This window comes from Polypterus senegalus, chromosome 14 (genome assembly GCF_016835505.1).
Source record: "Polypterus senegalus isolate Bchr_013 chromosome 14, ASM1683550v1, whole genome shotgun sequence".
Classification (NCBI taxonomy): Eukaryota; Metazoa; Chordata; class Cladistia; order Polypteriformes; family Polypteridae; genus Polypterus; species Polypterus senegalus.
The window spans coordinates 54070164-54093268 of NC_053167.1; the positions used below are offsets into that span (position 1 = coordinate 54070164).

The 23105-nt window shown below is 35.5% G+C and overlaps 1 protein-coding gene across 7 annotated transcripts in view; it reads left to right on the forward strand.

Moving 5' to 3' along the window:
* ncoa3 (nuclear receptor coactivator 3) overlaps positions 1 to 23105 on the forward strand; it is a 273711-nt gene that overhangs the window by 247027 nt on the left and 3579 nt on the right. For 5 of the 7 annotated variants that reach the window (XM_039734687.1, XM_039734686.1, XM_039734689.1 and 2 more), the window contains 7 exons: positions 4786 to 4906; positions 5166 to 5334; positions 6676 to 6981; positions 8195 to 8296; positions 19854 to 20079; positions 20385 to 20565; positions 22398 to 22569. In XM_039734687.1, the coding sequence (XP_039590621.1) occupies positions 4786 to 4906; positions 5166 to 5334; positions 6676 to 6981; positions 8195 to 8296; positions 19854 to 20079; positions 20385 to 20565; positions 22398 to 22569 (1277 nt within the window). The remainder of the gene's footprint in view (positions 1 to 4785; positions 4907 to 5165; positions 5335 to 6675; positions 6982 to 8194; positions 8297 to 19853; positions 20080 to 20384; positions 20566 to 22397; positions 22570 to 23105) is intronic. The other 2 variants (XM_039734693.1, XM_039734691.1) reach the window with 2 other exon arrangements.

A 23105-nucleotide genomic window follows, 5' to 3' on the forward strand; every position in this document is an offset into this window, starting at 1 on the left:
GAAGCAATCTCCTCCTCCACCTCCCTCGCAGGCACGCTCGCTCGCCCTCTCTCTCTCTCTTTCTCTCTCTCTTTCAGCTCAGCTTGCAGGCAGGCAAGGGAACCTGGCTTGTTCGTATACCGAGTGTGTGGTTGTGAACCGAGGCAAAAGTTTGGCGATCTTTTTGGTCGTGAACCGAGTTGTACGTGAACCGGGACGTTCGTGAACCGAGGTTCCACTGTATCAGTAATTTCTAATACCCACACCCAGATATTTTGAGTGTTGGAAGTTTCTAGAAAAAAATAAAATAATCGTTCTCAGTGTTTAAAACTGACTTTCTCAATTTAAACATTTTTGTAGCAAAATGATAAAGTTAGCAATAGTGCATCACTTAAATGAAACGCTCTGTAATGATTTTTATTCCGATTAAATGAATCCAAACGATTTTACAAAAAAATTAATATCACATGCTGTTGCAAAAAACTTTGTGAAATACAATTATGTACCAAATTAATATCTTTGTAATTTTAATGTTCACAAAAAAATTCTGTTTATAAAATTATCGATTAGAACTCAAAATTGTATGCGATGCCTTAAAGGTAATCAATTACATTACGATTTTCAAAATTTTGGGCTATTCCATTGATTCTAGCAGAAATAGCAACATTCTTTAGATTCCTGGCAAGTAGTTGTGAAATATTGAAATTGTGCAATAATAAAGTTGATTTTAGGTTTAATCATGATGCAAAAATAACACTTTCAGTGGTGTTGATGGTTGTTCAACATGGCCACGCACCACCGGTAACCAGGCGGCGAAAACCATAAACACACGTCTTGGAACAGCCATAGTGCTGGCAAAAAAAAAAGTGAAAAATCCGGTACAATTGTACAGTACTATATCACATAACACGGATTTAATTTTATGTACAATACTCACCTTTTATGGATGCAATCATGCATACTATTTTCAGTGGAACACGTTGATCTGTGATCGTATATGAACACAACCTGAGTGAACGTATTTTATTTTCAATGTTTGTTAAAGTCTGTTAAATTTTTAATTGCAATTATAGATATGTACATAAATACCAGGGTCAAAATATAGTGGTGGCGAAATGTTTGGGGGTGAAAATTACCAGGGGGCAACTTTTCCGGGTGCCATTTTTATTATAAGTCCAAAATATGAAGGTTCAAATTGTTTACTTCAGAAATGATTAGTTTGGTGTAAAAATGTAATATAGTTTAATTGCTTCATATGTTAATGAAAATTATTTCAGTGCAGTAAAAAATAGAAAATAGGTTAGTGAAAACAGTTGATTTAATGTTGCCTGACTGAAAATATTCATTTCAACCTTGTCAGCTTCTTAATTTCACACCTATTTTTTGCCGCCTTTCATCATAACTTTGCGCACAAAGCAATTACAGGTCCCTTCTACATCTTGTAGATATAAATTAAACTGTTATGCAAGCAGAGAAAAGTGAAGGTGCCATCATGGCATGCTGTTTGACTTAACCTTAATGTGTAAGCTCTCATATAACTGGCACTATATGCATGTCCTTTTGGAAATAGGGAAAAAAACACTTTGATAGCAGAGAACATGCAAACTTAACACACATTATGGCTGCATTTGGGATTACAACACATCAGTACTAACCAGTGTCCTTTTCTACTTCCATTATTTCTGCATTGTAATCAGTTTTCAAGTATGCATGAAAGATGACAAAAGGAAATGCTTTGAATCACCTTTTGAAGCACCTGGGAACAACATGCTGTTAAACTATTAGCCAGTACCACTATAATTGCAATGTCCTTTAAAAAAAAAACAAAAGATCTCAAATGGTTTCAAAACGTCAACTTCCAATATATTTTAGACTAGCAGAATACCCTCGCTTCGCAGCGGAGAAGTAGTGTGTTAAAGAAGTTATGAAAAAGAAAAGCAAACATTTTAAAAATAACGTAAGATGATTGTTAATGTAATTGTTTTGTCATTGATATGAGTGTTGTTGTCATATCTATTTATTTATATATATATATATATATATATATATATATATATATATATATATATATATATATATAGCAAAATAGCTGCGATTGGCAGCGAGAAGTAAAAAGAAAAGGAAACATTTTAATAATAACGTAACATGATTGACAATGTAATTGTTTTGTATTGTCATGAGTGTTGCACACACATATATATATATATATATATATATATATATATATATACACATCTATACACATATATATATACAGTTATATTTATATACATATACACTCATACATATATATACATACTGTATATATACACACACACATATATACATACAACATATACATATCTACATATATACTGTATATACACATATATACAAATCTACATATATATATCTACATATAAATATATTAGGGGTGGAACTCGATTAAAAAAATTAATCCAATTAATTAGAGGCTGTGTAAGAATTAATCTTGATTAATCGTATGTAATCGACACGTAAATTTGCCCCAAATCGCAAATGTTTTTTTTTTATTTAAAAGGTTTTAGTGGGCTTACAGAATCAAATAATAGACATGGACATGAATATTGTAAACTGAAGCTGTTTTAATTTCTGAAAAAAGCTTTTAAACTGTATTTGAATTCAAAACAGAAACAAAAATATCATCCCTGGTTAAAATTGGGCAGACTTAAAAATAAAGTGGTAGTTTAAGTACTTTAAGTACATTTTCAGAATAGTATTGTCTTTAAATAATAATAACCAAAATTTCACCATAAAGTGCAGTTTTTCTTCTTAAAAAATAAGTCAGAAACATAAAAGGTAATTTGACCAGCTTACTCTTTAAACTCTGAGTAACATTAGCCAAAATTATTTTGTATATTAGGCTAAAACAGTGTGATCATTGAACATTTTGTAATTAGATGTATTTAGAATTACTAACGGTCACGGAAGTCCAATGATCCCCAGTAAGAGCCACAAAGTCCGCTTTCTGTAATGCATCTAATTTTGCTTGCTTTTCAGTGTGCACAAAACCATGCTTTTATCAAGGCTTCGGGTAGTCGAAATGATCAGTCGTAGGAACGCGCTTTATTCCGACTCTAACATTTTTGTAGCTGTGATGTGTGCATCAGTGTAATGGATGTACCAGGAAATCATGCATTGACAAAAGTTCCGCTTGCTTGGAATTGAAAGTGTGATTAAATGCGTTATTTTTTAACGCGTTATGGAGTACATGCATCGAAGCTTCTCAGCTGTGCTTGTGCTAAGAAAGGGAAAATTTTAAAAATAACGTAACATGATTCTGCGTTAACCTAATATTTTTTCATACGTCCCAAACCAAGGAGATGGGAAGGTAAAATGAATCGGGAAGCGCGCGTACATAGTCAGTACATCCCGTCTCGGGAATCGAACCTCGAATGTCAGCGTTAGAGGCGAAGACTCTACAATTGCGCCACCGCTTGTTTATGCTAAAGTATGTATTGTAGATCGGGCTATAGATATACATTTATATATATACCCGTGTATCGCAGTGGAGAAGTAGAAGTTATGAAAAAGAAAAGGGAACATTTTAAAAATAACGTAACATGATTTAACAGAAGTTGGAGAATTAGTGAGTGAGTGAGTGAGTGAGTGAGGGCTTTGCCTTTTATTAGTATAGATTCATGTTAATTCATGTTAATAGAAGTATAATTATCAGTTCAGTAACAGCAAGTGGTCTTCTTATTACTGTATTGTATGTTAGGAAATCTTAGGAATGTTAGGAATTTTATAAAGCCCTAAATATAAAACATTATGATATTTGGTCAAGCATTGTTAAACTGTTCCCCACCACACTGAGTCCATTGGTTAAAAACACATGCATACAGTTTTATGGAGAAAATTGAATTTAGTTATGTAAGAATATTTATTTACAGTATTGCTATGGTCTTCAGTTATGAAGTTTATGGTTTTATCTTGTAGTGTGTTCTTAAATATCTTAAAAGGCACAATTACAGTAATCCCTCGCTACATCGCGCTTTGACTTTCGTGGCTTCACTCTATCGTGGATTTTAAATGTAAGCATATCTAAATATATATCACGGATTTTTCGCTGGTTAGCGGATTTCTGCGGACAATGGGTCTTTTAATTTATGGTACATGCTTCCTCAGTTTGTTTGCCCAGTTGATTTCATACAAGGGACGCTATTGGCGGATGGCTTAGAAGCTACCCAATCAGAGCATGTATTACATATTAACTAAAACTCCTCAATGATATAAGATATGCTTCCCGCGCGGTGCTTGATTGTTTGCTTTTCTCTCTCTCTCTGACATTCTCTGCGCCTGACGAAGGGGGTGTGGAACGCAACCCCCGCGATCGATGAGGGATTACTGTACATGAAATGAATTATTACTTTATATTCTAAAGCAGAAATGTAGTTTCAAGTTTCTCTGTGCAGATTTAAGCCTGAAAAGTGCACATCATATTCACATGCTACAGTGTAATAACAATCAAAAACCAATAAAAGTCTAAATAGTGTTACAATTGCAATAAATTGTAAATTTTATTAAAAGATCGTTGCTAAGTCTTGACGTGTATTTGAATGTAGGTCTTTATTCATAGCCAGCCATTTCAAACTTTTGCTATCCCATCTCGTGGTTTTATAGCTAGTGCAGTCACATTACTGAAAGTTTCTGAAACACTAAGATTACACTTTGTATGCTGTAAAATAATACATATTTCTTCTCACAGTCCCTGACTTTTTCTTTTTTTTTATATATATATATATATATATATATATATATATATATATATAAATCGTCCTCCTGCAGCAGCCAGTGAAATGAACATGGGACCAAGTCCTTACAGCCAGCAAGGCCCAGCTAGCCAATCTCCATCTTGGCCTGAGAATATGATTCCAATAGAAGTGGGCCCCCAAAATGTGCAAAATCGGTAATGAACTTCTTTTGTACCACTGTTCAACTTAATAATTGTTTTACTTTATTTATGAAACAGAAAAACATTCATTGACTTTCTAAAATCTTAATTTGGCTGTATAGTTGTGTACTTGTTGCCAGATTCAGCCAGCAAAACATAGGCCATTGTTATGTATTGTCAGTCAAAAAGCAGAATACAAATCTCATAATGGCTTTATTTGCAATCATCTGGATCTGTTATGGCCTTCCAGAGAATTTTGTACTGTGTTTTACAGTCGACATTTTTCAAGCCCACTGGATGATCTTCTAGTAACACCTGCAACTGCTGAAGGTTCAAGTGATGAGCGTGCTCTTTTGGATCAGTTAGACTCTCTGCTTAATGCTGATGTTGTGGCCCTGGAGGAAATTGATCGAGCTTTAGGCATCCCTGATCTGGTGAGCCAGGTGAGAGTCTGTTTTCCAAAGTGTTGAAGTAAGTTAAGAAGGGATATTCCAGTTTACTTTTTTGTGTCAGTTCATTAGAACTATGTATGTAAATAAGCTGATAACTAATGTAAATTCTAAATTATGTCTCTATTTGCTGAGACAGACAGGTTTCATTGTACATTCAGTGTTGCAGAACTGGCACTTTTTTTGTTTGATTCTTCTCAACCCCATGTAGAACAATAAATATTGCTGCCTAAGGCCTTGTTTACACTTCCACACTTACTGTTTTCTACAGCTGTGTAATGCAGATAATTGACAGCATACTAGTAAAAGTCACACGGCCCGCAAAGTGTCTGCACATTACAGGAAATATTTTTTGTTTATTTTTTTATCTTCTCCCACTGAGTGCATTATTTAAACCCTAAGTGACTTGCAAGGAGGCACATGGTAAATTACTTTATTAAAGACAGGAGCTAAGAACTTTTCCTCTTGTGTCAATGTCATGAGTTTTGTAGCAAATAAAATTTTGTGTAAATCTCTGGCTAATCGCAAATAATTATATACACATTTCATTTTGATCCACTCCCATTAAATGTTTATATGTAATTTCCAGAAATAGATGTTAAATATTTACAAATAATTCTCAAATTCTTCTGATCCAGCTCCAACTTTTTACTTTTAGATATACCAAAATTCAAATAGAATAGAATATATATATATATATATATATATATATATATATATATATATATATATATATATATGGCAATAGGCAATATCAAGCTGTCTCCATGAATTTTGCCTTGCTATGGTACAATTATTAACTCAGAAAGGAGATATGTTTTCTTGCCTTTAATACAGTAGTTAACAGAAACTAAGTGATTTTGCAATTTATTTGTAAGAAATGTTTTTCTATAGTTTCCCTACTCCATGTACCATTCCACCAAACAAATAGTTTTTAATACTTATAAAAACAGTCTCTTTTAATGAGTGAATGATTTTGTGCACAATTTCAAAACATATGCTCTGTTCAATATTGAATTTTTACAATAATTGCTACTTATTAAATTTTAAATCGTCTTTTCACCCAAAGATTTTTCCATTGGATCCAGATTTTATACAGCTTAACTGAAAAGAAATTGCATTTTTCTAGATTCTTAAGCTTTTCCCAAGGTATAAGTTGAAACATTACCAATTATTAATGATAACTTCATAAAATGGGGTAAACCTATATCATTTTTGAGCAAATTCCTGCTGTTAACATCAAAAATGAAAATGTGAATAGTACAAGGCAGTATCTTTGTTGCTTTGAGTGTTATGTATTTTCTACTTACCCCCACCCCACGAATTCTGTTTAAGGGTCAAGGAGTGGATCATCCAACAGAACCATTCCCTGGACAGGATCCTGCAATGATCATGGATCAGAAGCCGCCAATGTATAGCCAAGGTTTTGCTGGTCCTCCTAGTATGGCCATACAAGCTTCATACAGCGGCGGAATGCAAGGTCAGCCAGCAGGGTTCAACTCGATGATGAACCAGATGGGTCAGCAAGGGAACTTTCCCATGTCTGGCATCCATCCTCGACCTGGTATGATGAGACCAAGGATGATGAATGCCCCAAAGCAGCTACGTCTCCAATTACAGCAAAGGCTTCAGGGCCAACAGGTAAGAAATCATTCTTTATTATAACTGAAAGCACCCATTTGTAACATTTTCTGATTTGTCAGTGTCAAAAATTGATTCAGAAGATGCTTATAATAATCAGAAATACCTCTATATAGGGTTGAACATGTACATTCTCTTAAAGATTAGTAACTTACATTTGGCAAATATGCTGTATTTAATATTTTTATTAACCACTGTCATTTGTAGGCCACAATTCTAATCTGTTGAGTGTGAGGACTAGTCACCCATAAGGTTGTTGATTGATTGCTAATGTTGGGAATCAACCATAAGAGGACGTACGCACACTAAAGGTTACTGCTGTACTTCAATTTTAGCAATTTTATTTTTCCTAGAGTGAACAAGCCAACTAGAATAAGACGTATTGAGGGTGCAAATTGCACCTCTAACAGCAAACCAAATGAAGGCATTGTCTAAAATACCAGTAACAACCAGTTATGGACAGAAGTGAAAATCTTGGAAAAAATATAATTAATGCACCAATGAGGTGGCTTAAGGGTGCTTGGTCATTGATAACATTAGGTACATCAGTGGCATTTAGATAGCAGTGAGAAAATAAAAGATTTGCTAAATGAAAATGTAATCAATTGTACAGTACATTGGTAGTAATGGCAAGAAAATTAAAAAATATTGTTTAAGGAAGAGGTTTATTAAAGAAAAAGAATCTAAATTTAAATAAGATGCAAGCTTTTGCAGAACGTTTGGTGATATAGGGTAATTGAAGATTCGGGTGAGGGGTTTGTCTAAAAGACTCAATGGATGCATTTGACTAAAGTAATTTTAAAATCTGTAAAATGTAAAATTTGATTATTCAATATCAACTAGCGTGACAGCTGAAAGGTTGTTGGACCATACAGCAGAATAAAGCTGTTTTGCCTTTTTTTTTTTTAATCCACTGATCTTGGCAAGAAGAAGGCAGAACCCCAGATCAATAGTTTTAAGCAGCAAATTTTGCCCCAAGTACTTGCTGAAAAGGAAGCTATCAAACAATAATGTTTATTATTATACCTTTACTTAAAAGTTTTGAATCTTGTAAAACAAAACAAAGAAATACTTGTATTTTCTTGAGCCAACAAAAAAACAAGGATTAATTGTGTGTGTTTTTAAACATATTGTGTAATCATTTTGTAAATTCAACATCTCTGTGGCTTACCCAACATTTCTGAAATTATTTTAACTGCTTTTCTCATTTCAGTTCATGAACCAAAGCCGTCAAAGTCTAGCAATGAAGATGGAAAACCCTGCTGTAGGAAACCCCGTGCTTCGACCAGGAATGCAGCCTTCAATGGCTGGACAGGTATACAGTAGTTTGGACTTAAGTTAGACACATACTCAAATAATTGTATGGAAATTTTTTTCATTTGTCCAATGCACTGTTAATTGGTTATGTTCTTTTAATCTTGAAGTTGTTATAGCTTTAAAATGCATCATAAAAAGTGAACATTAACTACTTCTTTTATACTTAATGGAATACTGCACCCAAAAATTATATGTAATTTTTTACGTTACCCCATCTATTTTGTAGCGGTGGCCACGAAAATTTTTTTTATGTCATGTTTTTTGGAGAATGGGAAGAAATAAGTTTATGACCTAACAGAAGTCAATAGTGATAGTGTTGTACAACAACAAACAATGTTGAAAAAAGAAGTATAATCCACAAGCATTTTATACAGTAACTTGCTCAAAACATGCAACAGTAACATGAATTGTTACTTCTGGAATTATCAACACACATACAGAGGAACTCTATAGACTCTCAGGAGCATTATTTGACTTGAAGACCAGCCTCTCCTTGTCATTGGTTAAGAGTCTTGCCCTCAATACAAAAAACATTTGTGGTATTTTATTTTTTGCTTGAAGGAGGTTTTCCATTCTTATCTGACCATTTTCATTAACACTGGTATCCCTGAAGCCTCATCAGCGTCTTTTTTTTGCAAATGTGTCAATCAGCAAAGGCAGCAAGCAGACTGCTATCCTGTCTCCCAATTAACACAGCTGAAGTTCTCCCAGCTCAAGTCTGTTTATCTGTGTTTGAGGTGTCTGGAATTTGTATAGGGTAAATAATACAGTATATCGTTATTTGGAATACGTACATTTCATGTATGTTCCGTGTTTACAACGATCTGGGTAAATGTAGAATTAAAGGAAATGTAAGGCAGGAAATGTTGAACACATAACTAAAATAGCAAATTTTTTCATGTTACAGTAATAATTGACAAAATCCTGAAATGAAGTATATAATGTGTGAAGACTGAAGTCCAAATATCAAATAAACCTTTCACAAAAGGTATAACAAAACAAGTGCAGTTTTATTCAAGAATATAACTGAAGAAAAGGAAATCATTCGATATACATGTTACTGGCAATGTGTAAAAACTGAAGCCCAACTATCGAACGACCGAGCTGACACGTCTGCTTGGTTGGTGCTGAGGTAAGAACTGCCATCTCATAATCAAGAGGTTAGCGGTTCAAACCCAGGTTCTCCCCAGAGCTGTGAGCTGATATTACTATTATATAATAAAAACACATTTGATTCGAGTCTAACACTCAGTTTAAATTTTTGCTAACTGTAAAAGATATCGCTGAAGGGATATAAGCAGAAACGGTGGTGAATCATGTCTTCTTGGTATCTTGTTGTCACTTAAATTTTTTGTTATTCAGTTTTATTCTTGAATAAAAGCACACTTGTTTTGTTATAAGTTTGTGCATGCATGCACACTTCTACGAATATTTTTTAATATGAAAGCTATAATTACAATACAATACAAAAAGTATTTAGTGAGCCCTATAAAAAATAAGAGACAGTACCTTGTTTATATCTGGAGTGACTGGAGTTTTCTTACAAGTGTTCTTAGTTACCAAAAAAAGAATCATTGCACTTTCAAGTTCTTACGATTTCTTGATTTGCTTCTTGGATATCGTTCTGGGGTCCAAGAGCAAACTGAGGAATGTCTGTTATTTTGCCTTGCTCTGACATTTGTGCTGATTTCATTTGTACACATAGTGATTCCATACTTTTCATATCTTTGTTTTCAGTGCAAACTTAGCTACTATAATATACAAGTAGCAAGTGGAACAGGATTGTGTGCAGCTAGTAACTTGCTATGAAAAAACACAAATTGTAAACAGCAGTTTTGAATATGTGTAAGAATCTGCAATTGAGACAAAACTTTTTGAATACTGAAAAATGTTTAAGGTCGTGAGAATGTTAAGATGCAAAAATAATTCAGCTAAGCCACTCAGAAAGGCAATTCTATGGTTCAGACCTTTTTTTATTGTCTCTAATCCTTTTCAGAAGACAATTGAAGGGTGAAAGTACTTATGTTGAATATATAGCTGGGTCTGCTGTTCTCACATTACCCTTAGTACAAAGGTTTCACACAAAGCAGTGCCCATTGAGGAATGTCATAGATGTAAAGAGAATGGAAACGGCACACAAGTTACACAGATTACATAAATGAAAGATTATATAGAAACACACAAACACACACTCTACAATAGCATCTTTCTCTTTTAACTATAACAAACAATAAAAAAATGTTTTTTGTGTAGTGTTTTTTTTTGTGTGTATGTGTCATTCCTCAGAAATGTTTCCCAGTGGACAACATTACACTTTTTGAATTTAAGAACAATGATAACAAAATTCTTTATACTATTACAGCAGTTTATGGGACTTTAGACAGCCACATATTTACAAGTAATACAAGTAGATTGCCTAACAATAATGAAAACCATCCATGATGATAAAATCATTTTGACACACATGGAATAGTAACACTAATGAGCTTTCCAACTAAAGTAAGTAAATGAGTGAACTGCATTACTGTGAAATGAGAGCTCCCTATCACAGCCTCACCAGTGCAGTTCACATAGATGCAGTCTAAATTTGCACAGCTGTTGCAAATAAAGTGATTGAAACACACAAAAGCAGACTAATAAGACTTGCATCAGAAGCACACATACATGCAGAGTAAACGTACTATTGTGCTTTCATAATTTGTAGGTGTCCAAGTCTCAGTTTGAAATCACACCTTCATTATCCCTTTTCACATTGTGTTTTGTTGATCAAATTCACAGGATGTTTGCATCTTCAGTGTGTACTATACTATTTGCTTTTGTCACCAAGATATGGAGGAGAGCATTTTTTTGCCTAATTAGCTAGCAGCTGAATAGCCCTGGCAATAATAGGAATACAGTTTTAGTGCTGTTTTTATAGTAATATTTTTGTTTGTGTCACTACCAAAATATCATAGTGTGTACCGAACAGCACATAACCCTGCATTTTGCTCATAGAGGATGTGTACAGCTCACACATTAAGTATTTTTTTTTTTGTCTTGAAGTTCTTTATTGCTGTACTTTCGTCTTTTGTATTCTTGTGCAGACTTTATCAGAATGCCTTAAATCCCATAGACGTATCACTCTTTATAAGGTATTATACTTTATAACTTCTCCCCACCTTCCCTTCTACATCTATACCCTCGAGCAAATACATAGAGTAAATTATAAGCAGGAATTAAATTACCACGTTAAATAATGTGTTATTGATAATATTCATAAAATATTAACAATAAGCAAAGTACATGTGGATATTGGTAACCATACAACCTGATAAATGCCAATGTGTAGTATCAGGTGGGACACAGATTTGTAGTTGCTTAAATGTCTCTAAGTCATCATTTCTAGTCAGTTTTCTTCAGGACAGGCTGCATGCCTGTCTCAATATGGCTGATGGGCTGTGCTCTTCATTGTTGTTGTGCTCCTTCATTGTCATGGTGTAAGATAGAGAGGGGGTCAAGCGGCCAAACTTATTCATATTCTGTCCAAATCCTAAGGCCAATGGGTGTTGTGGCACAGAATGGCTTCTGATTCAAAACCCGTCCCAAAGAGCCATACTTCAGATTAATTGAGGCACACAATGCCTTTCACTTACAGTATGCCCCCAAAACCATGTCTTTATTTCCATTAATTTATATACAAAATTTTACACTACAACACTTTGGAAAACACTCTTCACACTAATTTAATGAACTAAACTATAAGGTCAAATGGCTGGGGTGCGAACTAAAAAATCTAGTGTGAAGTACCATACGTTTAAATAGCTTTTCCCACAAAAGCAAGTGAGATACATGCTTTAAAGAGACCTTACTTTAGCCAGCTTGTAAAAAAAAAAAAAAAAACACCGCTTACATATCCACCAACAAGATCTTAAAAAAATTATAAATAACACTCCTCAGCATATTAATTTTCAGTGGGATCAATTCGTCGTTGAAATGTTGCTTACCTTGCCATTGGTGTTTTTGATACTGTAGTGAGCACTGACATTATTGTACAACAAATTTAGCATAAAGTCTGTCGTGTGCATCCATCTTGTGTGTTTTGTTCTGAAATAAAAGGCTTATATAAAAACAAATCATACCTCAAACTGCATGAAATATTGTTGATGTTGCAGTAGAACCCTCCCCAAAGAGGTGTAGCTTAATAATGTGACAAGATATGTTGCTGTCTGTTTAAACTGATTTAGAAAACTATATATTTTTTGACAAGGGTCAAATATGAAAGTCAAGATTCCAAAGCTTCTATCACTATTATGTCAAATCTGTATGATACAATCCAGCCAGACTTGTTCATTGAGAAATAAGACAACATTCACCCATTCTTGCCAAGGTTTGTTGGCAAAGGTCATGACTCCAGCATGATGTGTGTACTTCATCAAAATTTTATTTCTTATAACTTATTTGTGATTTTGGCAGATGGTCAGACTTTTAAAGACCGAACACTTAATTGTTGAAGAATCTTTATTGTGTAATCGAAGTGTGCCATCTTTAGCTAATTGCTGTTGCTTCTGCATCGTCATATAACAAATGCAATAGCTACCATATCTTTTCAGCTTGTGTGATCATTTAGAAATAGACCTTATGCTCTCTCTGCATGTAAGAAGGATAACATTTGCTAAAGCCAGTTTTATAGGTATTTTAATATCTGTTAAAAGGAACTCTTCAGTTATAAGTTTCAAATACAGATTGAAATTCCCATATACTGCTGTTAACTGTCCTGTACTGTACAGTTCATTTTATAAGTATCAACAATTTATATACTTCATTAGGATAATACAGAGTAACAATGCAAAGCTTATGAACCATTTTCATAGTTATTTAAATGTGAATTTTATGGTTTTATGGTAATTGCTTAATCAAAGCCAGCCATTTAATCTCTTCTGTGAAAGTGGAGCTATGAGCTTATGGGATTGCGTCCAACAAGAAGGCACATACACGGGGTGCTGTAGTTAGACAGAGAGATACAACCTAGGACTCTTTCACTGGTGGACACCAGCATCAAGCGAAGCTGTCATGTAAATGAGCCCTGGTTAGGATCATTGTCTTATAATTTCAGTGAAAGTTAAAAGTGGGCCAAGAAAATGGTGGCTGAAGGAAAAAACAAAGCAAATACTCAGAAGTCAGGAAGTAATTTAAGAACACCATAAGGAATGATCTTTTGATGGCTCAGATGTGGTTTTGGCAGTCTATTTTGGTAACAGTAGGTGGAACATAGTTTTTCTCAGAAAGGTTAAACAAACTTTAAAATGTACTTGAGATATTGTTGAAGATTAAAGGAGCAATCCAGTGGACTCCTACACCTTGTTAGCACACCCAAGTTAATAAAGAAGGCAGTGCCATATGCTCTTGATGAAATCAGGCCCATTTTTATGGCATATGTCACTGCTGTTACTACAAAGCTCTATAGTGACAGTGGTGCTAGTGAGGAAGAAGTATGATCTGAAATTCTGAACACACTAGATTTTGTATTGATGTCTTGGTTAATATGCCTCTTCACTTTTGTGTGAAATGTAGGGACAGAACCTTAAGGCCAGGGTTTGTGAAAGAGTAAGAAATTGTCTCTCCATTCTTGTCTGATACATAGTACATTTGAGACTTGAAAAAGATTTATGATCATGTTCGTCATCACATTTGCAGAGAGAGAACGAGAGAGTTGTTTGGTTACTTGGGTTGTCTTTTCAATGTGAATGTGTGTGCTGCTTATCTACTCTTCTAATTTTCATTTACAAAAAATCAAACAGTATCTGAGATTTGCAGAGTATCCTATTTGGAAACCTTAAGATTACATCACTGTTCTTTGGAAATTATGTTGTGATCCAAGGATGCACTCACACTAGCAATTTGTTCCATGCCAGAGCACGTTTGTCTGCATGTAATCACCCAAAGTCTAGGTCATTTGACTAGTGTGATCGCTATGTGCCTGGCCCACTTGGAAGAGGTGGGCCCTTGGCATGGTTCAGTAGGATTTGGGAACAGTGTGATCTCTAAATGTGCCCAAGCACGAAATCAAGACATAATGTTAATGATGCAGTGTTATTTCATTCAATACAATTTGAGTTAAAAACAGATTTTTATTCTCACCTTAGATAAACAAGAATTTTAGTTGGCAAAAAAAGCTACAAATTCCTCTCTTAACATCATTGCCACTGTAAAATGTTTCTCGTATGTGCAACAAGATTAACAGCAAAACAATGCACTGGACACTCAGTAAATCTGTAAGAGGAGAGAGTGTTATCCTGCCCTACACAACTCCAAAAAGAAACACAAAATAAGGAAAATCATTTTGACATGCATGCTATCGCTACATGTTCAGATCTTGTTTTTGGCTTTATACAAAGTTGCTTGGTGATGACAAAAGTGTGCCCAGGCAAAGAAAATTAATGCATAGATCGAGTGCAGGTCAGCAGTGTGAATGTTATGAGGTCTCACTTTTGCAATGTTTCTTGAAAGGAAAAATTGGTTAATATGTTATTTAAAGTTTAGGTCAGAATTCAAGATTACGCCTGTGTTATATTTAGAGGATCTATAAACGCCCAATAAAAGAGATTGCATCATTCGCTGAATAACTATGGCAAGACACTTGAAAGATGTGGAAGTACAAAAACTGATAGTTTTGCAATTTAATTGGCTTGAGAAAATGCCCACTAAACTGCTGCCTTTTTTAACTTACTAAACCAAATGAATAAAATTGTAAGTAGGAGGTGCTGCTTCAGTTGACACTGCTGCACCATCACAACTGAGCCACGTTTCACTCTATGTAAGGAAGTCAATTTTCCTACCTCTAATAAGATTGTTAATGTAAAAAGTCTTATTGGTTAATGCTCTAATATTTACCAAAGCCATGTTTAAGTTCTCGGAAGAGATTAGCTATATCGGAGTGTTGTGGCATCTTAAAATAGCAATTAAGTTACTTCCGTTTATCCCACTTTATCCAGACCTTTTAGTGAGACTATGGTCCTTTACAATGGTGCTGATATATTGCTCAGAATGCCTTGCTACATCATACTTCAGGGCTTTCATGTGCCTGTAGCAAGTGCAAAACTTGCCTGTCTGTTCCTCTAAAACCTTCAGTTCTTCATCAATGTTTAGAATCTCAGAACTGCTGTTTTCCAATGTTTTATGAGATCTTGCGACAACAGAAAAGTTAGAGATAAGCCAAAAACACAGCTTCCGCTTGAGACTATTCGACAAAACACAGGAAGTGACCTAGAGGACTAATTGGTAAATTAACCAAATAAACACTGCTCTATGAGAAAATCCTTGTTATTGAATAACTGTAAAAATAAAGTATGCAATACTACACATAGTTCGAAAAGAACACATTTCAAATGGACAAGTTTACAAAATAAGGCAAGCTCTTCTGAGGGCACTTACATGTGATTTATTTTACGACTGTAGACGTGTCAAGTAAGTTACTTGTAACTGTATGATGCATATTTATTTTCCAGCAGCCAGTATATGAACTGAACCTCAATTTAGGTTGTCACAAATCACTTGTCTACTATCTTGTCTCCTGTAAGTATTTAACAATGTTCATTTTGAAATGTTTTACAGTTACTACATATGTCAAAGTTAGTGTGTCCACATGATGCCTGAAAACTAATTGCACTGAGAAGGACGCCCTACATGCGCATATCACTTTAGTGATGTAAGATTAGTGGATTTGATTGTTGGTTTCACAGAGCACTTCTGTTCCTGCTATGCCACCTCTGTATTTGTGTTGATTGAGACGATCACAAGTGGATTTAAACCTTTTTTTGTTCCTTATTGAACTGCTGTATGATCATGGTAGTTAGAGGCAGCTAAGCTTGCTCTGATTGACAGATAATTGTGTTAGTTTCATGCAAAGTATGTATAATTTGTACCTATGGGCGTATTTGTTACGTTTTTGTTTTTAATGTTCCATGTTAAACCTTGACTCATTATGCTGTCAATTAAATTCACTAATTACCAACAGCAGACACTTAGTGTTACTACCATGGCACGCACAGTTTCACCTGTAATACACAGTATTTCCTGTAGTTAGATTGATCACGGGTCAGACCACATTCATTCCTCATGTGAAATTCTTCAGGATTCTCTTGGTACTGCGTTTACCATTTTCAAAGAGCTTCCATCCGGTTAGTTTTATCCGCACCAGAGTGCTATTGGCATGTTCACATCTACCTAAATGGACCAAACAATAAATTGGTAAAATCTCACAAGAGTTTGAAAAAACCACACCAAATTAACTAGGTGTGAAAATGCCTTGAAAGCACCTTACGGAAGTTCCAGGTTGCGGTGAGTCAGCAAGGCGACTTAACTAAGACAATGAGGGGAAAGGAACACTCCAAAATAAATTACATGAAAATGTGACTGAAAAGCACAACTCAAGGGATAAAATCAACAAAATATTTAATTAACTGAATATCTCCTTGGACTCTAGTTAAATCACTCATTAAGAAATGGAAAAAGTACAACACAGCTGTCATTCTGCCTAGAGCAGCCACAAATACTGAGAGTGTATGAAGACTGATGAAGAAATACACCAAGAGAGCACACACTGATGTGGTTCATTTAAATGACAGCATACGTGTAAAGTGAGTTTCTTGTAACTGTATGATGTTGCGTATTTACACTCCAGAAGCCACTATATGACCGTAACCTCAATTTAGGTCCTGTCTGCTGTCTCTTATTCCCTGTAACTATTTATTAATGATCTTCATTATCTAATGTTTAACATTTGCTACATATGTCAAAGTTAGTGTATCCACATCATGCCTGAAAAGTGAAGTCATCGATTGCATTTTACTTGACTTGTGATAACTCTGGAGGAGTTACAAGCTACATTGGTTTAGATTGGGAGGACTTTGCAGACAACAGCTGTTGTAGCTTTATAGGAATGTGACAAAGAGAGATCTACAGTTTAAAAAAACAAAATTGCACAGTACATCTCAAGGCCCTCAGTTTTGCAATCCAAATTCAAAGATTTAGGTTCCTGGCTGTGGAGCAGAACTGACAAGGTAGTCTTCTCTGAAGTTCCGCCAGTGCCACACGCCAATCCAGGTAAGATTGATAAGATTAGAAGGCTTAACACTTGGCTCAAATCTTGGTGCAGGGCAGAAGTTTAGTGGTTTATGGGGCATTGGGACAACTTTTGGAACAGATGGGACCTGTTCCTCTGCAACGGGTTACATCTTAACCAGAGTGGCACCAATGTATTGGGGAATTGTATGTGTAGGTTAGTTGAAGATTGTTTAAACTAGGGATTGGGGGGCAGAGAGTTTAGAACAGGCCAGATTTAGAGCTGTACATGGAGGAACAAACAATAGTGTAAAAATAAAAATATGTGGTAATGTAAATTCTAATCCAGCGTTTAAATGTAAAAGGAGTAACACATTAAAAATAGCATGCCTAAATGCTAGAAGTATCAGGAATAAGGCAAGTGTGTATGAGTTGTATGTAGCAGAGCATAATTATGATATTATAGCAATAACATAAACCTAGCTAAATAACAAAGATTGGGATGAGTATAACATAGAGGGATTTCCAGATTTACTAGGAAGGATAGACAGAACAGAAAAGGAGGTGGGGTTGCTGTTTATGTCAAATAGAAAAACACAAGTCCTCTTCAGTTGGACGATGAGCCCCATTTAATGAAGATATGCAACTTTGCCTGGAAAGCATTAGGGAAAGAGGCCTTATTTTAGGAGTGTATTATAGGCTACCCAATGCAGGCAGGAAACGCACATCCTTTTAGTAATATAAAAAAGGCAGGTTTACAGGGCATGTTATAGTCATGGAGTTGTTAGAAGTAATCATTGACCTTATTTTTTTTTTAAAAAAACACAGTATTGTAAGGCACCAACGTATGGTGAAACCTGTCAGGATTTAATATGTTGTAATAATCAGGACAGAACTGAGGGTGTAGAGGTGATTGAACCACTATGGTCGAATGACCATAATAGAATACAATTCTCAGAATTTTGTAAGAGGGCAGATGCAAAGACTAAAATTTTGGAGTTTAACTTTAGTATGGCAAACTTTGAGCAGATATGGCAAAGTCTAAGAAGAATAGACTGGGATAAGCTTTTAATTGTGGAGACAGTCGAGGAGCAGTAGAACAGGTTTAAAAATGTTTTACATATAATACAAGATAGGTACATGCCTAGATTTGAAATTAATAGGAAATTAAAAAAAAAAAACTCAGCAGGGGGTTAGTAAAGATTTAAAAAAAAAAAAAAAAGCTGAGTATCAGTACTTCCAAATAATAAGGTAATTGTCAATTTTATGAAAAGAGTTTGTTGGATCAATGCATGAAAGAACATGACAGCTGCCTTAAGAGACAAGATTACATATCTTAATTAATAGTTCTAAAGTGAGGGTAATAGTGATTTTGAGAATGATCAGTTGAAGGTTTTGACTTATCTGGCTTATTTTTCTGTCCTCTTGGTAGTTACTGAAAGAAACAGATCACAGATACAAGTAGTTGGAATTGAATTCCTGCACAGGGAGTTTGGGCTTCCCACTTTGTGGTTAGATGAAATAGTCCTGATAAGAGTTTTAAATCTCCCATTCACTATCCTTCATTTACCTGGGATACAAGAGTAAACAGACCTTTAGGAGACCTAAAGCACTGAGACATCACAGAGTAGTGATGGATAATTCTTCAACTACACAAGAGCTGTGTCTAGAGGTTTGAACTTAAAAATGAGAAAGGTATCCCATTTAAGCGTAACTCGAGACTAGGGAACCTGTTTTGTAATTTCATTATTCTTCCAGCAGATGGCAATATCATGTTCTTATTTATTTGATTCAGCGTTCGTCTGTGTAGTATTACTTAAAAATGCTTTCTTTTGTCCATAATAACTGCAAATGTAGGGTTCTTTTTGATGATGAAACCAGACATTCAACCATTAGGGAAGTGTGCAAATTCAGAGTTGTCAGTCATTATTGGTGAGGTATAATTAAGAATTTAAGACTCTAAACCCAGTCTTAGAAGACTTACACAGTATTCAGTGTATACAGCAATGCATAGAACTTGGCAGTGGTTTTAATGATAAAGAAGTAGACGCTTACTTGATGCATATATGCCTTCCACTATTTATTGTATTTAGTACTGAATATTCTTGTATAGTCACATATTTATAAATCTTATACCTCTATCTTTCTAAATATAGCAAATATTAGCTTTTTAAACGTAACTCATAATGATTTCCCAATTTTGCTGAAAAGGTTCAAGTTATGTTGCTTTTAGCATTTTGTGAAGCAATGCCATACTTAATAAATCATTTCAAACAATTTCCAATTTTAGGTATTGCTCATAGCGTATTATTACTATAGAACAACATAATGTCAGCTAACAGGTTGTCCAACACCGTTCACAACTTTCATATGTCTCAGTCTAGTGACCAAAGAACGCAAGAATTCTTAAGCAAAGGAAGATATAGCTGTTTGCTCTGTGTTTCAATCTTTTATTTGGTATTGTCCATTTATATTAATTTCTCCTATTCAGCTTATTTTGCCTTTATGTTCAATAGCAGGGATTCTTGAATGCACAAATGATGGCACAGAGAAACAGAGAGATGCTGAACCACCAGCTACGACGTCAGCGGATGATGATGATCATGCAGCAGCAACAGCAAGTGGCTGGTGGTTTTAGTCCACCTCCCAATGTTACTGCTCCAACCAATATGGACACCCCTATGCCAGGCCCTCCAATAGGGCAGCCACCCCCAGGACAATTCTCATACCCTGCCAATTATGGTGAGTTGTATTACTTAACAAAGTGAATCCCTGTTTGATATATACATCATATCTGATATTGTGAGGCCTGCAAAGTGAAATGCTTAAATGTCCAGATATGATTCAATGCCTTTATTATGAACTGCTTTGCTTATGGATTTATTTTTGCATTTATAAATATATATTGAACTGCACTGCTACAATTTGTAAAAATGGTTATCCTTTCCAAGTAACTTTAATGATTTTTTTTGTTTGTTTTCAGGATTCTGTCTCTGGTGTAGGAAAAAATAAATAATTTTTAAGCTAACCTTTTTGTAAATCCACAGGTATGAATCAGCAAGGAGAACCTTCATTTGTCCAAGGTAGCACAAGTCCTCCAAACCCAATGATATCTGCGCGCTTAGGAGCTCCTCAGAACCCCATAATGGCACAACATCCTCAGAATGCACCCATGTACCAGACAGCAGAAATGAAAGGTTGGCCTCAGGGTTCAATGGGCAGAAACAGGTATGTGTTGTATGTGAGCCATCTGAATTAGATCAGGCAGTTATTGTAGCTTCAGATTTTCAAGTAGTATGCCACAATGCATCCAAAGAGTTTGGAAAATGTAGACCTCAAGTTTTGTAATGTAATGAAAATATTAATGGTATGTTTTAAGTCAGTATAGTAGTTTATCAGCAAAGCCACTGCATGTATTTTAAATCTTGAAAGCTGCACTATCTTTAACTCTGGTACAACTGCTGTTCAACAGTATTAGTTGAATTTTAGGAACGTTGATGCAGTCAAGCAAATCTCGCTTCAGGGTGTAGACAGGCAAACAAGCAACCTTTATTTTAAGTAGCTTTTCTTTATGCTTCCCAAATTGCCATTGCACTTACACATGGCTGAGACCGGTCTGGCTTCCTTGTGGTTTAAACAACAGCACTTCAGCTGCAAGGCTACATTACTGGCTAAAGCTTATTTGCTGTACGTTCATGCTTCTGTATACTTTTATTTGTTTGAGGGTTTCCCCATTGAAGAGACGGTACATATGTTATTAAGTTCAGTTTGGAGGTTAATGTTCACTGCAACAGAAAAGTACGATTGTGTCATTTAATTTGCCTAACTGCTAACACTTACTCGTTGGTTTCATTGGTGTTAATTTGTAAATAAAAGTCATTTATCAGCCTTCATGGTGTAAGGAGTGGCCCGTGGCACTGTGCAGATTTTAAATAATCAAGCTCCGAAGGGTGTAGGTCTCCAGTCGGGTGCAGGTGTATGCAAGTGAGTTTTGCTCCGCGGTTAAGTGGGGGCGCAGGCTAATTGCGCAACATACACATGCATATGAGGGCAGATGGGTTAAGTGCCTCATTCGGACTGCAGAGAGGATGACTTCTCGCACCTCCACCCAATTAGATAATAAAGTTAAAAGGTGCCTGCACAGGAAAGAAGGGGGGAGAGAAGATGGATAATGGGAGCAGAGGTAAAAGGCAGAAGATAAGGGCAGGTTTGAGAAAGCATGCAGATGAAAAAAGGGAAAAAACAGGCAGACAGGAATATAAGCCCCAGGTGTGGAGCATGTGGCCGGTGCTCTTGAGAGTCTCAAGGATGGAAGCAGTAGCAACACAAGTACTCGAGGGACTCCCCGGCAAGGCTGCGGGTGGCTTAGGGGAGGCTGAGGGAGTGGAGGGTTTGGTGGTGTCCCATGGATCACCATGGGATGGGCACGGGGAGTCAAGCCAGAACTGAAGGTTGTCTGTGACTATTGGCTGACATCTCTTTGCACTGCAAGGTCCAAATACGATAAGCCAGAGAGATGTCTGTTTTAAGGGGAAACACTTGGGCTCAGGATTTTAGAAGGCTGCTTCCTGCAGTTTTTAACCTTGTTTTAATGGGTATTTATTTGTATTAATTTTAACTTTTGCCATCATAGACTTTTAATGGATTATTTATTTGATGAAAATTTTTGAACACTGCACTTTTAAGCACTTTTTGTTTGACTTTATTGTAATAAAAGCACCTGCCTCCTTTTTGCACCTTCACCTTCCTTGTGTGATGACCTCATTTGCTCGGCTCATCCCTCAGAAACATCCTCAGTGGTGGTGGGTTCAAAAGACTCTCAGAAAGAACTGGAAGGTGGAGCCAACCCACACCATCATACATGGGAAAAGTTAGTTTCCCTCAGTCTACCATTACCCTAAGTTGGATCAAGGTTTGAGAATATTAGGTTCTGTTATAATGCTTGGGTTTGAGAATATTAGGTTTTGTTAGAGTGCTTCAGCCTCAAGCTTGTAAATGTACTGTTGTACTTAGATTTTAACAAATATACAAGTTGTCTGCCTTATTAATTTGTCTTGCAGTTCATACCCACAACCTCAGTTTGCACAGCAGGGAGGTGCTAGCAACTACAATAACATGGTCTTGAATGGTTCTATGCCTGTGAACGGGACTGGTGGACATATGGGACAAATGCCAGCACAGATGAACATGAGCTCCATATCAATGGGAGGCATGCCTATGGCCCCTGAGCAGGTAGGCGTGCCACATCTATTAGCAGCTTCTATTTAATTACTTTATTCCTATTCTAACTCCTCTCATTTGTTACCTTTTTCAATTTCTGACTGTATATATCAGTTTTGTACAGCAAGTAGCATGAATGTACAATATGCTTTGGAGGTCCTTAATAAGTAGATTGGCCTATAAAGTTCACTTTATCTCTTAATTTTTAGCCAGTGTTGAGTGATTCACTATTACATGTGTAAGTATTTTTGTAATGCCTTTCTACAGAGCTGTAAGTTGTCTTGGAGGTTTGTTTAAAATGAAATTAAGCTAACCTCTCTTACGTTTGGGTTGTTAAAGCATTTGCAATACTTATGCTTTTACACCATACGTATTGTTGCCAAAAGGTTGTTTTTAGAATTCTGCTCCATCTTTTTTCCCCAAAGTAATGTAAACAAAATGGTAAATTGTGACAGAGCATGGTATTCTAAATTTCTCTAGTATTAGAAATCAATAACCTTTCACATTAACTGGATGTTTTAAAAAAAATTACATATCTGCCAGTGATT